The sequence below is a fragment of the Siphateles boraxobius genome, unplaced genomic scaffold, assembly GCF_051911475.1.
Source record: "Siphateles boraxobius isolate OS27281-9 unplaced genomic scaffold, OSU_SipBor_1 9, whole genome shotgun sequence".
Lineage (NCBI taxonomy): Eukaryota > Metazoa > Chordata > Actinopteri > Cypriniformes > Leuciscidae > Siphateles > Siphateles boraxobius.
In genome coordinates this window covers 13,221,673-13,236,311 of record NW_027509219.1, presented here as the reverse complement: position 1 = coordinate 13,236,311, position 14,639 = coordinate 13,221,673, and the positions used below count along the sequence as shown (strand labels likewise).

Below are 14,639 nucleotides of genomic sequence, written 5' to 3'. Positions count from 1 at the left end.
CACATCAGTTGTGGTAAATGGAAGCTTACGCATGTTTGCTTGACGTGTGTAAGAACCAATTAGGTTCATTCTAGTGTTACACAGCACGTTTGAGCTTCTGCAAGAACCAATGAGCTTCATTCTCGTGCTACGCAGCACGTTTGAGCTTCTGCAAGAACCAATGAGCTTCATTCTCGTGCTACGCAGCACGTTTGAGCTTCTGCAAGAACCAATGAGCTTCATTCTCGTGCTACGCAGCACGTTTGAGCTTCTGCAAGAACCAATGAGCTTCATTCTCATGTTACGCAGCACGTTTGAGCTTCTGCGAGAACCAATGAGCTTCATTCTCGTGTTACGCAGGACATTTGAGCTTCTGCAAGAACCAATGAGCTTCATTCTCATGTTACGCAGCACGTTTGAGCTTCTGCGAGAACCAATGAGCTTCATTCTCGTGTTACGCAGGACATTTGAGCTTCTGCAAGAACCAATGAGGTTCATTCTCGTGTTACGCAGCCCGTTTGAGCTTTAGCAAGAGGTTTACTCTCGCGGGTCAAACAGGTTCGGTTGAACTTCTGTTTATGTTCGCTAAACAATATTTAGGCTATGTGAATAAAAGCCTAAATTAAATCTGTTCATCATATATACCGATAGAGTCTCTTCCAAAAATTTGGACTAAACCACTCAATTCATATGGATTAGTTTTATGATCTCTTTATGAACTTTTTGAAGCGTCAAAGTAGTTACATAGCTGTCAGTGGAGGGACAGAAATCTCTCAGATTTCATTAAAAATATCACAATTTGTGTGCTGAAGATGTATAAAAGTTTTACAGGTTTGGAACTACATGACTCATGAGGGTACAAATTTAAAAATTTTGAGTGAACTAACCCTTAAAGGGGCATTCGGCAACCCTAGCTATTTCTTCGCTGATTTTCACTTTTGTTGTCGCATGTTTTCTCAACGAGCTCCCCCTACAGCTGTGAGGCGTATATTTCACAACAATGTCGTAAAAAACGACACTTCTCCCCCTTTCTACCGCTGCTCATGTGCATTTGTTATTATCGGAGCCGGCCAACTTTATCGTGTGGAGCTATGTCTACCAAGGTGGGTAATACATCATACACATTGAGGGCGGAGTGTGTGTTTATGTCGAAATGCCATAAAGCAGTTTTTATATATATTTGATCCGAGGGATTATCAATTAAACTTCAGTCCAATATAAGTTCATCTTGAAACATTATTAACAATCAGTGTTGGGGGTAATGCATTATAAGTAATGTGATTTACGTCTTACTTTTAAATTTACAACAAAACATCAGAGTTATACTTTTTCAAATAAGTACAGCAAGGTATTTGGTTTTCCCATTTATTGACACCACTCCTGTTCCTATGTTGAGAGAAATTGAAAGAATGGCAGCAAGGTTTGTTTGAGCTGCGCACTCCACTGTAGGCATGAATTTGCATTTGCATTTCCTTCAGCCTGAGGCTCATTCATTTCACTTTTAGTGTGAAAGGGCCTTTACATTTGCCAAAAATATAACTTTTTTTTTTGTTATAAAAACAAACAAGCAAGCCTCCAGTGACAAAAAGTAACATACTAACTCATACATTTTTCTTAAAAAGTTACTAACGCAATTAGTTACTTTCATAGGGAGTAACAAAAGTAACTTTCCCTAACACTACTAGAATGTATACTGAAACCAAGTATTGGCTGTTTTAACTGTAATTATTTCCCACTGAAATGCTTTGAAATGTCTTTGCAGAAAGATATGCATATTAAGAAAACAATAGTCACTGTAAGCAGAGATGATTAATAGTCCGTATTATAATAACCATCATCGCTATCTTCCTCAGAATTGTCCTCATCATCATAGTCTTCCTTGTCTTCATTCTCTTCCCAATCATCTTCATCTAAATCATAATCATCTTTGTATCCGTCCTCATCATCAAAACTGTCTTCATCACCCTCTTCTTCTTCAGCAGTCTCTGCATCAAAATCTTTCTCACTATAGTCCTCATTGTCATCACCTTCATCTCCATAATCATCATCATCATCATCATCATCTAACTCTGGAAAGTCGTCCTCCTCTGAATAGTCGTCCTCCTCATCATCATATTCCTCTTCATCCTCATATTTTTCTTTCTTTGTATTCTTCGTCTCTAACTTTGAGAGTTTTTCTTTAAGCCCTGAAACCTCTTGCTGTAGTGTGGAACACATAAGCGCAATTTTTCTAACATGACCTTTTTTTTCTTTTGTTTTAGGTCTGAAGGTTTTTGCAGATCTTTTTAGACGTGTCTGAAGCTTGGCAGGGACTGCCATCTCCTACAAAAAGAAAATACATCAAGCAAATTAAAGTGACAATGAAATCAAATTTGACCATTCTTATTTTTTTATGGAATACTGCAGTATTTATGCGTACACATTATTGTTTAATTTCATGTGCTCTCGTAATTTTTGATCAAAATAACTTCCCCTCCCTCTTTCAGCTACATCTCTTCTCTTCTCTGATGATGCATTTACTGGCGTGAGGGCAGGACAACCTGTCACTCACATGCCATCACAGCAGTAGCAAATCACAACCATCCAACAATCCAATCGATTCCCAATTGACAAAATCAAGTCCCGTCCTGCATTTTGTCTTGTTCGAGAAGACATTTCACTGCAAAGCCAATGGGTGGAGTTTGACGTCCAGCCACATCCATAACCCTATCCCTGATCAAAACTTAGCTCAACACATTAGGTCCACAGAGATGGAGCTGGACGAGGTCAAGCTCCGCCCATTAAGTTCAGAGAGGGAGATCTGGATGTTTTAGGCTGTGTTTACACTGCAAGTCTCAACGCACAGATCTTTTGACCTTTTCTGATTATTTTCCCGCCTTACGTTCACTTTGGACACCACTGGTATTGGATATCTGTGTTTACATTAATCCTGCCCAAAATTATTCTTTCGATCTCTTTTGTCTTTATTACTCTTCATTGTTAGCATAGATAAGTTAAAAGCAGTCATGAATGTTTGCGGCGCAAAATTTGACTGAGCATAAATATGAGCTACCGGAAAACAACAGTAATTTTCACTTGTTATTTATGGTTTGTTTAGATCTAGAATTCTTAAGTGAAATAAAGTAGCACTGTAAGATTACATTTATTTCATGAATATTACCGTGGGAAAGAGAGAGATAGTGTATCTGTCTGTATAGATGTGAGTTTAATTAGTACAGAGGTGTTTTATTTATACAAATCACCGGGCAGAGGTTGAAAATACGTTTCTATGCTCCTGAATGTTTATGTGTGTGCACAATCTCTTATAAATTTTCCACCTCAATAGTGCGAGCGTATACAGGAATGTCTGCTTCATAATACGACATTAAAAAGCTACCTTTGTGGGCAAACGGTCGCACTCGCCTTGTGGTGGACTTGGAATTCCAATGGGGTTTAAAAACCACATTTGGAAGTGTGCAACAAATTCCAATCTGTGTCAGACTTTTTTTGTGCCAGTGTAAACGCAGCCTTAGATCTGCAGTGAGCACCACTTGGGCCACACTTCCACTGCAGGTCTTGATGCCCAAATCTGATTGGTTGACTATATATTTTTTTGATGACCAGCTTACATCTTCTTTTAAAAGTGACCCATATCTGACATCTGAATTTACACTATTCACTTGGCGAAACAACCCAACATAGACTTACTAACCCAGAAAAGCTTGGGTCGAAATGGGCACCCAAATAAAAAAAACAGCAAATTTTGCAATGGACGCAGATTAAATGATAATACAAGCTTCTGCTTTCCACACCATCTTTAAAGGTCAGCAAATATTGGGTTGAGAATTCTGACACAGTCGGGTTGCAATAAATGAAGAGTAAAGGATCTAAACGCAGCAGTTTAACTTTTATTAAAAGAACTCAGGGCACTAGAACAACCAAACATAAGACAGCGAAAACTGACGAAGAATTGAAGGAAACGTAAAGCTTAAATAGACTGAACAAACCAATCAACGGAATAAATAACAGGTGAACTTAATTAGGCTAACTGGCACACACAAAGAAACTAGGTCAACATATGCAAGCATGAAACAAATTTTTTTTCAGAAAGAACATTTTTTCAACGATGCAAACTCGGGACTCGTATTGACGATACAGGACTCGTATTGACGGGAATATCCGATCTGTCCGATTACATGGTAGACGCAAAGGCAAGTATCCGATTCATATCAGATTTGTTTCCACATAAACGAGGCCTGAAACTGATCTGAGAATATCTGAATCCATGTGCTTTTTTCTTGCTTACATGTTCGTGGGTAACTTCTGATCTGTGCCACATGGGAGGAAAAAAAATGGAATTGGGTTGAACCATAGGCTATAATGTAAATGCAGCCTTGATTTCAGTATACACTATATCACTATAAAGATCACAAATTCCATTTCATGACAACTTTAATAAAGTATGCATTATTAACTAAATAGTCAAGTTTGCCGCTTTGTTTTATGTATCGCATAATTTCATTAGGATATCAAACCTTTATATCTGCATGATGCTGTTGTCCGCCGGCAGTGCTACTGAAGCTGTTGTCTGAGTTCTGACACTTCTCTGAGGGTCTCGTCTTAATGTCTCCAGTCACGTCAGACAGTGTGTGTTTCTGTAGTGCTGGTATTGTGTAATGTTGCCTGACGTGAGTCTCACAGAGGAACACGTCACAGGTCAAACAAGACTTCACCGATTTCAATTTGCGTTCAGAGCAGAAATCACAGGCCACGTCTTCCGGTCCGGCATAGGATTGTGGTGGAAGGGCTGGACTGAAGCCTGCCTGCAGCTTGTATTTAACCATCTCAGCCAGATCTGCATTTATCCTCAGCACTGGCCGGGTTTCTGATGCTTTACCACAGTGTGGACAAACATATTCTCCTGCACAAGAATTGTCCCAGAATGCATTAATACAAGCATGGCAGTAATTGTGTCCACAGGCAATGGACACTGGGTCCTTCAACGTCGATTTGCAAACTGGACACCTTAATTGTTGCTCTGTCACCAGTCTAGAAGTCACAAAATTAAAGTCATTCTCTAAATGAAACTTTTCTGTACACTGCTGTCACATTGCTTAACGTCATTGTTAACAGAATATTTTTATGTCTCTCATCATTTACTCACAATCATGCCATCCCTGATGTATATGACTATCTCTCTTCAGATAAAGACAAAGGAAAATGTTTCCAAAATATAGTCCATATAATGCCATTGAATGTGTCCCACTTGGTTGACGCTAGAAAAAACACACAGAGCAATCGTGACAGTGATCCATACAACCCCAATAGATTAATCATGTCTTCTGAAGTGAAAGGATAGGTCTGTAGGTCTGTAGGAGATAGGTTCTCTTTCAGAAGATCTGTAACATTATGGGGGTCAGAATTCAGGGAGAACACTGGAAAGTTTGTCAATGGCGGGGAAAGAGTTTAAAATATTATTATTTTTTCTTAAACACACCTATCGTTTATCTTTAGAAGACATTTATTCATCCACTGGGTTCATAAGGATCACCGTCACGACTGGTGTGTGTGGTTTTGCAAGCGTCAACCGAGCGGCACACATTCACTTGCATTATATTTTATTTTACTTAAAATCTTTGTGTATATTTGAGGAAAGAAAGTCGTAGGGGATGGCATGAGGGGGAGTAAATGATGTGAACTAACTTTTTAATGCTGAGTTTTTAAATGTTATTTATTTGAACAAATATCAAATTAATAACTTCACCTTGGATCCAATGGGAAGGTTTCTGCAGCTTTGAAGTTGGTTGGTGGATCTATTGACCAGTCTGTCTTCAAAGACAAACAGGTAGGTGTAGGAGAAGCTGCTCTTACTCTGCAAGAAAAGTGTCATGTAGGCTTACTTATTTCTTTTAATTACATTTAATTACATATTATTACAAATATGACAAATGTCCTTACCTTAAGTCGGATGCAATGCCTTTTGAAATGTTCATTGGGTTGTCAGTTTTCAGTGAAATATAACTGGTGACTGGTGACGTCTCTCGTTTTCTCTTAATCCTGTCATTTTAAGTATAGTGTTGTTGGCGTATGGCATTGTATGTGTTAGATTAGAAATTGGTGCTTTGTCTTATAAAACAAATTTGTGAGAATTCAATTATAAATTATTGTTTTAGATTTTTGTTATTTTAATATTTTATATATAATTGGAAACATAATGGAGTCAAATGTGCTATCATTTTTGTATCCAAGTAAAAATCACCTTGAATGCAAAGGAAATGTCTCTCCACCTTTGAAGTTAGTTAATGGATCCATTGAACAGTCTGTCCTCATTGACAGATAGCTGAATGTAGGAGAAGCTGCTCTCATTGACCTTTGTCTAAAGGGTGAGAATCATGTCAAACTATGTGATAAAAACTTTCATATTTCTACATTTGAATAAACTGTAATAAATGTTATTTCAATAGCCTCTTCTATATCAGAAAATATTTCTTAGCTTTCTTTATACATAAATGGAAAGGTTTACCTTAAGTTTTTTACCTTTTATTTTTGGCATGTTTTTTGGCAGCGCGTTCAGACTCTGATCTTTTTCTTTTGGATTGGCTTGAAATCAACACAGCATGATTTGTAATCAATTATTTACCAATGATAAATATGAGCTAAACACGTCAAGATTCTTCATTTCAGAACACAGTGATAAAAGCTCAAAAATACAGAATTTTGTGCACCTTTTAAAATCAAGCGGTTCGTTTAGACTCATTGTTATGTCCTTTATGAGCAGACAAACTTGAGACCTAGAGGCAAGCAAACATGAGATCATCCATTTTTGATTTGTAGAAATCGAAACTTAGTGGTGTTCACACTAAAAACATGTAAAGATGCATCGAAAATATGTGGGTCATGAAAGAGTGGTAACACTTTTAAATGTGTTCAGGCCTATATGATATACTTACAGAGTATAGCCAAGGCTATATGAAATTTTCAGTCTTGCAAATCGGTTTCACTTTCAGTAAATCTTCCTTTCCTATTCAGGTAATGCTCAACTATCCGCCCACCTTAAGGCTGATTTATAGGCTACTTCTGCGTCGGACCTACGCCGGAGCCTCTACGCCGTAGACTACGCTTTGGTTTTAATCTATACTTCTGCGTCGTTGTCCGCGTTGACTCACGCAGAGGGAGCATGTGAAACCCGATGGAGCGGTTTGAGCAGACCAATCACAGCGCTTGCGTCCGCGTAGAATTGACGCGTTGTTAAATTTTTGGAGAGGTGCACGTCAGGGTATGCGAAGGGTACGGCGTAGTTCGACGCAGAAGTATAACTTGGGCTTAAGTAAACTAACATTGTTTATTATAAGTAGCTTGAGATAGCTTGCTTCTTTAAGCTGCGTTCCAGCAGATCTCCTGGCCAGCCAGCCGAAAAGCGCCGAACACCCCTCTAAAATCAGCAAACAGACCTGACTTACCAGGCAAGATCAACAAAAAACATACCAAACAAGTTTATTCTTGCTTTCAGCATGTGATCAGCATGAAGTCAACTTCCCAAATATGCTGTGTATTGGCATAACAGACTAGCCTAATTATGTTATCTCTCGCAGTTTCTATGCTTTTATATATGTCTCATTTAGTTTTAATTTGTAACGCTACATTGGTCTCTGACTGTTTAACACTATTAAACATTCGGAGTGGTCACTGCCGCCTTGCCTAACATTGTTTGTTGACCGCGCCTCGGCATTCCACCTTGTCCATCTCTCCCCCCTGCATACCTGTGCCGGACGGTTCCAAGTGGATCTACCTCGCCTGAGACGCCGGAGAAGGCACGGCAAGCGTGGGGGTATCGTTATACGATTCAGATCGGCCCTGCGACTGAATTATGATTCGAAACCGCAACACGCTTCTCTCCGATGGGGACCTAAGTCTGTTCACCAATTCACCACTGGCCAGCGTTTCCTGGATGGCCAATCTAGATGCCTGCGCCTGGATTCCTTTCTGCACAGGGTTGCCACCTTCAATACAAAAAATAAGGGACGCCTGCCGCAGCAGGGGCCAAAGCCCTCGGGGCCACAATGACCAAAGGCCCGACGGTATGCCAATGGTGGTATATCATAACTCAAAACATATTTTCAGGAAAGTAATAAGATCAGTACCAATGGCCATTATAATAAGCTATCTGCTATTGAAATCAGTGTGAATAGATGCAATCACTCTCTATCACAAACAACGTTAACAAAGTGTGACAATGAGACCACACAAAAAAAAGCCTTTCGTTGGAGATGTATGTGAGATGTTTACTGTATTAACTTATTAAATTAACAGATCCATAACTTATTCACTATAAATTAAACAAATACGTTGATACTCAAACAAATACTAAATTTGATTGGAAAAAAATATATAGTGTAGGAGACTTTAGCAAAGGATCTTGAACATCAAAAATATCAGTAGACCAGAAGTAGTACTGTGCACTATTGGACTATGTTAGCCCTACTTTTTTTTATGTGTAGCCTACTTCTTGTCACTCCGTGCAACACTTCCATCCAAACAGTGATACCACACATAAATAACCTATAATCTACAAACATTTCTAAATTTGATTATAAAACTATTTTTATTATTGGTAAGAAAATCTATTTATGTATTTATTTATTTATGTATTCAGACCTATTGTTAATTCTATAGTAGCCTATTAAAGGATGAAATTCTCTAGTTTTGTTAAGCATAAGTTATTTTCTTCACACATGCACATTTTTATTATTAAATATGTATTATTTAATAAACTCTCTCTTATTTCATATTTAAAAAATGCATGTGTCTGACTGTACCTTAACCATAATAAACAAATCATAATGTATGGATATAATTAATTTACATTGTAACATTATTTCTTAACAAATGGACATAGGCAGCAAATGAAAACGTAATCAATCAGAACATTTAAAATCTGTCATTACACTATCGTCTTCGGGAGATGCTTGAGGTATGAAGAACTGTGAGACGGTGCTTTGATTTCTCTGAGCTCTAGCATTGCTATCAACTCTTTGCCAAAAGACCCGCCCTCCTCTGACTCTGATTGGCCCTCAACCTGATGGTATTAAACAAACCAATCAAACCAACAATGGCAGCGAGAATTACCCGGTCAAGGGTAGAATAGGACGAGTCTCCACAGAATGCGGGTGGAATGATTTGCATGGGATGATGCGTTTTAGACAACTCGGAAATACGGGACAAAAGGGGATGCGCTGTTTATTTCACAAATACGGGACGATCCCGTATTTTAAAGGACGGGAAACACAGCCAGAGACCGTTTCATCGCGGTTGAAGTTCGTTTTTATTAATGCCGGCGGTCTCTGGTAAACAAAACTTTCATTTTTTTACCTCGCAAGCGCTGGATTTTCTATGTTTCTCTGAGACTTGGACTAAGCCTGACGAGTTGTTTCCGTTTTCGGAACTGGTGCCTCGCTCCTGTCATTTCTAAACTCCCCACGGTTGTCTGGGCGCTGTGGGATCTTCACACTGTTTTTAAAGGGCTGGTTGATTGCGATTTCACTTTTTTTTTTCATTTTAAATAGTGTGTAATGTTCATATGTAATGTTGCTGTTGGTGCATGAACAGTATCTGCAAAGTTGCTGCGCTGAAAGTTCAACGTAAGCAGAGATATAGTCTTTTAAAAATCAGGAAGTTTAATGCCTACAAAAACGACTCGAATGGGACTACAAAGAGATAATTCCCGGGTTTCATACGTTACTAACCCATAAATTTTACATCAACCCTCCCTCCGGAATATGCAAAAAAGGGGGCATGGCCATATTTCTGGGCTTTGTCGAAGAGGAAGAGTTATAGTGGAGAGCAGTAGCCATGCCGTCGAAAGTGTGTTATTTTCACCCAGCTGTCAGGTCTTCTGTGTTCGGGCTTCCTACGGACGCTGTAGTTCGTCAACAATGGCTACAATTTATGTTTGACTATGTTCCAGAAAATTACAATCGTAATTTAGCTCTCTGTGCTGCGCATTTTACGGAAGACAGTTTCCAGAATCTCCACAAATTCAATGCCGGATTCAACAAAAAACTGTTACTAAAGCATGAAGTAGTTCCAACTTTAAAACCAGAGGCAGCAGTTGTTGGGCCACAACCTGTAAGTAAGACTTAATAATTTTAAATGTATTTGCATGTATAATTTCAGACGTAAGGTTTTAGTTTTTATCAAGGACGTAAACAAATGCCAGCGCTGGCTTTAGTAGTAACGTTAGCCACTTAGTCATGCTATTTCGTGTGTCTATGACAAACGCGTACACACATTTTCGACCTGAATTTGTAATTATGTACTAATTTTGTAAATGTATTTTCCATGTATACTTTATGACGTAGCCTAATTTTTCGATTTGATCAAGAACGTAAACCAATGCCAATGCTGTTTGTTTATAGTAGCCAGTTATTTCGATGCTTTGTGTATAAGACAAACGTGTATAAAGTTCAAAAAAGTATATGTAATTGCAACAGCAAACTTCAGCTGCTGTTATCAGTGTACAGTACGGTTTGTTTACAGGTTTTATGTAATGTTTATCTCCATACTTATTACTGTTATAGATATAAATTGTACATTTATCTATAAATTATCATTAATTACACGTTGTCTTTTGTTACAGTATACATCTCAGCAAGGTCCAAGTACCCAAGAGTGTCCCAGTATATCTGCAAGTGTTGAAGTTGGATGTCAGACAGACCCTATGAAGTCAGAAAGTCTGGCCACAGAGATATCGCCAAACATGCGATCAGTGGCCACACAACTTTCTGCTGGCACATTGAGTGATTTTCACTCAACGAGCAGAGGTATGAAGTACACACTATGTGTTAATGTATTATTTTATCAAATTCATTATCACAACATTTTATTTTATTATAAGCTGCTGTGATGTGTATTAAAAATTGCAAACATGAAAATTGTCTCCATGTACAATTCATTTGTAATAGCATGACATGTGGTTTATACTATTTTTGGTTTTGTCACTTGTTGGTACTGAAACAACTGTCATGTTGCAAGATATGCATCTGTCTTCAACACCAATAAAAGGCTCAATGTTCAGACCAAGAAAAAGACCTCGTCTGGTATTGGAGGAGGAGGAGGAGGAAAAGGATGACATTGAATCACAAATACAAGTGGAACCACATGACTCGACATATAACCCAGAGAGTACTGCCACTGAGGAATCTGAATTGTTGTAAGTTAAAAAAAAAACAGTTTTATATTAGTTATAAATGTAACAGTTTTTAAGAATAATCAATGTTAATTCTTTTTTTATATATATATATTTTTTAGGATAGATCCACAGACTAACTCGGGTGAAAAAAAATACATCGTTTTTGAAAGTTGCCTAAGAGAGTTATTTGGGCCCTGTCCAATTTGTAAAACAAAATGTACAGACCAAAGCAGGCAAATGGGGACTTTTGTGGCATTCACTCAGCTGTGTGAGAAGTGTCAGTACAACAGACAGTGGCAGAGCCAGCCCATAGTAGGAAGTACACCAGTTGGTAACCTGTTACTGTCTGGTGCAACATATTTTACCGGCGGCTCCTTTGTTCAACTGCAGAAGGTATGTAAAACCATAATACAAGTTCATTTATAGTAAATAAACTGTGTTAAATCAGTTAGTATGCAAAAGTATGTTTCGGTATTTATTCGTTCATAGATTTTTAAGGCCATGAACCTCCAGATGACAACATATAGCACTTTCAGGAAACATACCAGGAATTTCATTGAACCTACCATCATACATAAGTGGAACAGAGATCAACTACATATTATTTCACAGCTGCAACAGCAGGGAAAGGTTCCATTAGCTGGAGATATGCGTGCTGACACACCAGGTATGCTTACAACAATATTAATATGTAGTAAGTTTATTTAGAAAGCATTGTAGTTTTCAAAAAAAATTGTCAGTGGTATCATTTATGGTCTACTTTGGATAATGTAGGACACTCGGCCAAATTCGGTAGCTACACTTTGATGCATGTGGAAACCAACAAAATTCTGGATCTTCAACTAATTCAGGTTAGTAAGTACTACATATCTATAATCATGTTGTCAATTTCTGCCATCTGTTACTGTTAACATTTACATATTTTAAAGATGCTATTCCTCAAAATAGAGCAACGAGGTGGGAGGCAGTTATCACATGGAAAAGGAGGGATTAAAGCGTTGCTTGGATAAACTGGAGTCTAATGGTTTAGCTGTTGACTACCTAATAACCGATAGACATCCACAGATTCAAAAGTATCTGAGGGAACGCAGTATCACTCAGTTCTATGACGTGTGGCACTTTCAGAAAGGTAAATATTATTTTTTGTATTTAATTAATGATAAACATGATTACAGGCTTGTAAATGTAAATTTCACTTGATATTTGATTATGTAAAAGTAATGATTTTACAACAGACGTATGTATTGGTATAGGGCTGTCAAAGAAAATAGACAAACTGTCACAGAACAAGGACTGCAAGGTGCTGAAGACATGGTTGCGCAGCATAAAAAATCACATATACTGGAGTGCGACTTCCTCTGTGTCTGGCCCAGAAAAGCTGGCAAAGTGGACCTCCCTGCTGAACCACATTCAAAATGTGCATGTTCACGAAAACCCCCTGTTCCCTAAGTGTGAACACCCGGACAGAGTTTCCAGGGATCAAAAGAAATGGTTCCAATCAGGTATTGACTATATAAAAATTATAACTACACATTTACAGTTCATTTTTATAGTTTCATGTCTGTGCCGCTACAGGATCAGTGGAACTCCACAAGTTGGGAAAGGTACTATACAACAAGAGAGTACTGAAGGAAGTAGAAAAACTCAGTCACCACTTCCAAACATCGTCACTTGAGGCATTTCACAGCCTTATTCTGCGTTTCGCCCCAAAGAACGTTGTTTTCACTTTCATAGGGATGTTATGCAGGTAAAAGGCATAATGTCATATTTAACAATATTACAAAAACAATCTTATATACCATATTTTATGTGTTGTTCTCCGTTTAAAGGTTGTATCTCGCAGCCATGCACTACAATGAAAATTCTGACCGTCACCCGGCAACAACAACTGCAGGACAGGCTGTGTTCAAATTCATTTATCCTAAGTCCAAAAAGGGGGAATGCACAGCAAAGCCAGTGAAAATCGACCCAACATACAGTAAAATGAACAACGAATTTTTTATTTACAACAATATAAAGCTAATAACTAAGAAATAAATTGCACAGCAAAGGTTGATTGTTTATCAATAGTTATATAAAACAATAAAGTGACTTTAGGTTTTCATCTCTTCTTACAGACTATGTCGATGAGCTTATCAGTCTGCTGGTAAATAAAGTCTTTCTGGACCCAACACCATACACAGAAGAGCTGCATGCAGTCCCCATTCCCCCACCTCTGTCTTCACAGTATGAAAAGCCATCAAAGGAAGAGGTGATTGCACGCCATGTGTCCCGCTTCAGTCAAGGGGGCTGCGGAATCCAACATACTGGCCAGTTGGATCTGGAAACTGCTGGCGGATCCGGTCAACAACACATGACGGGATGACAACCCTCATATCTCGTCCTAGGTAGCACCAGCTGACAAAGCTACGGTAGCCCAGATAACGAAAAATATAGTGTGTATGAATCATTAGATTTTACAGGGAAATGATACATGTCATTTGAAAATATTGATTTTATAAATACATTGAAACCGAAAGATAATTATTTGTGAATATCTTACATTTCTTTTATTCGTTATATATGTTTACTGTTTCTAACTGATTTTACAAAAGTTATTTCACTCTTCAAACTTTTTGAACAATAAATAAAAACGTACTCTTCTTCAGTTCTGCGTCTCACTGCTCCATAGTCAGCTCTATAAATATTATGTATATTTTGTAAAGTGAATGTATTTAAGCAATTTGGTTCGAACCCTGGATGCAGAACCGTGCATGAAGGTGGGTCCGGAACCTGCATCATTCGATGCACAACCAATAAAGATTTGTTAGACTAAGTAATTCCTGTGCATTGACCTTCTCTTCTTCTTTTTACATAATTCTATTACTGCTTATGACAAAAGGACAACACAAAGCTATAAAATATATAGGCATATATATTTTTACAATACCTTTTGTATTTGCAAAATACAAAAGTACCTTTTGTACTTACCTTTGCAACAGATGTTTTCACGTTCTGTTGGCATTTTAACACAGTTGCCACATATACACCTAAAGAAAACGATACACAGAGTAAACTTAAGTTTTGTGAATAGATAAACGGTTGTTCATTATATTGATAAAACAATAACTTTAAAAAACGGTATTACTTTGTCATTTATTCAGTTATATTGTATTATAATATTTAATCAGGAGAAAACCGTATCTCAAAAGCAAACAAGCAGAAGTAGCATTTTCAAGTACCAGTGTATCGAAATTCTTATATAATAATAGTAGAATAGAATAATAATAATACAAAAATGTAGGCCTAAAATTCAGAAACGTTTTGTAAGAGCCGTGTTTGGGGAGGTTCTGCTTGACTCTCTTCATTGCTGCTTTCTGGGTCTGATTCTGGCTCAAACTGATACGGCAGTAGTAGGCTATTGACACCATTATTTACATTTGACCGGAGCACATGCAACTTTCACCCGTAAAGGTAATGGGCGTGAAGTTTCCGGACAACGTGCGCTACGCAG

The 14,639-nt window shown here is 37.9% G+C and overlaps 2 protein-coding genes across 7 annotated transcripts; one reads left to right on the top strand and one right to left on the bottom strand.

Moving 5' to 3' along the window:
* Window positions 1-1,330: 1,330 nt before the first annotated feature.
* LOC143732284 (uncharacterized) lies at window positions 1,331-7,925 on the bottom strand. 4 transcript variants are annotated; one of them, XM_077223208.1, is made up of 8 exons: window positions 7,879-7,925; window positions 6,684-6,749; window positions 6,496-6,558; window positions 6,218-6,334; window positions 5,917-6,015; window positions 5,723-5,830; window positions 4,494-5,007; window positions 1,331-2,301 (listed from the first exon to the last, which is right to left on the bottom strand). In XM_077223208.1, the coding sequence occupies exons 2-8, from the start codon at window positions 6,713-6,715 to the stop codon at window positions 1,789-1,791; spliced, it is 1,446 nt and encodes a 481-aa protein (XP_077079323.1). In that variant the 5' UTR covers window positions 6,716-6,749; window positions 7,879-7,925; the 3' UTR covers window positions 1,331-1,788. The 4 variants fall into 4 exon arrangements, with proteins under 4 accessions (XP_077079323.1, XP_077079322.1, XP_077079324.1 ...); XM_077223207.1 differs by lacking the exon at window positions 7,879-7,925 and adding an exon at window positions 6,909-7,600; XM_077223209.1 differs by lacking the exon at window positions 7,879-7,925 and adding an exon at window positions 6,909-7,124 and having other exon boundaries at window positions 6,482-6,558.
* Window positions 7,926-9,096: 1,171 nt separating this feature from the next.
* LOC143732281 (uncharacterized) lies at window positions 9,097-13,965 on the top strand. 3 transcript variants are annotated; one of them, XM_077223200.1, is made up of 11 exons: window positions 9,097-10,083; window positions 10,595-10,778; window positions 10,990-11,167; window positions 11,266-11,539; window positions 11,636-11,813; window positions 11,921-11,997; window positions 12,095-12,275; window positions 12,400-12,648; window positions 12,722-12,893; window positions 12,976-13,124; window positions 13,264-13,965. In XM_077223200.1, exons 1-11 carry the CDS (start codon window positions 9,808-9,810, stop codon window positions 13,509-13,511), a joined length of 2,166 nt encoding a protein of 721 aa, XP_077079315.1. In that variant the 5' UTR covers window positions 9,097-9,807; the 3' UTR covers window positions 13,512-13,965. The 3 variants fall into 3 exon arrangements, with proteins under 3 accessions (XP_077079315.1, XP_077079316.1, XP_077079317.1); XM_077223201.1 differs by having other exon boundaries at window positions 9,117-10,083; window positions 11,020-11,167; XM_077223202.1 differs by lacking the exons at window positions 9,097-10,083; window positions 10,595-10,778 and having other exon boundaries at window positions 10,964-11,167; window positions 11,370-11,539.
* Window positions 13,966-14,639: the final 674 nt, after the last annotated feature.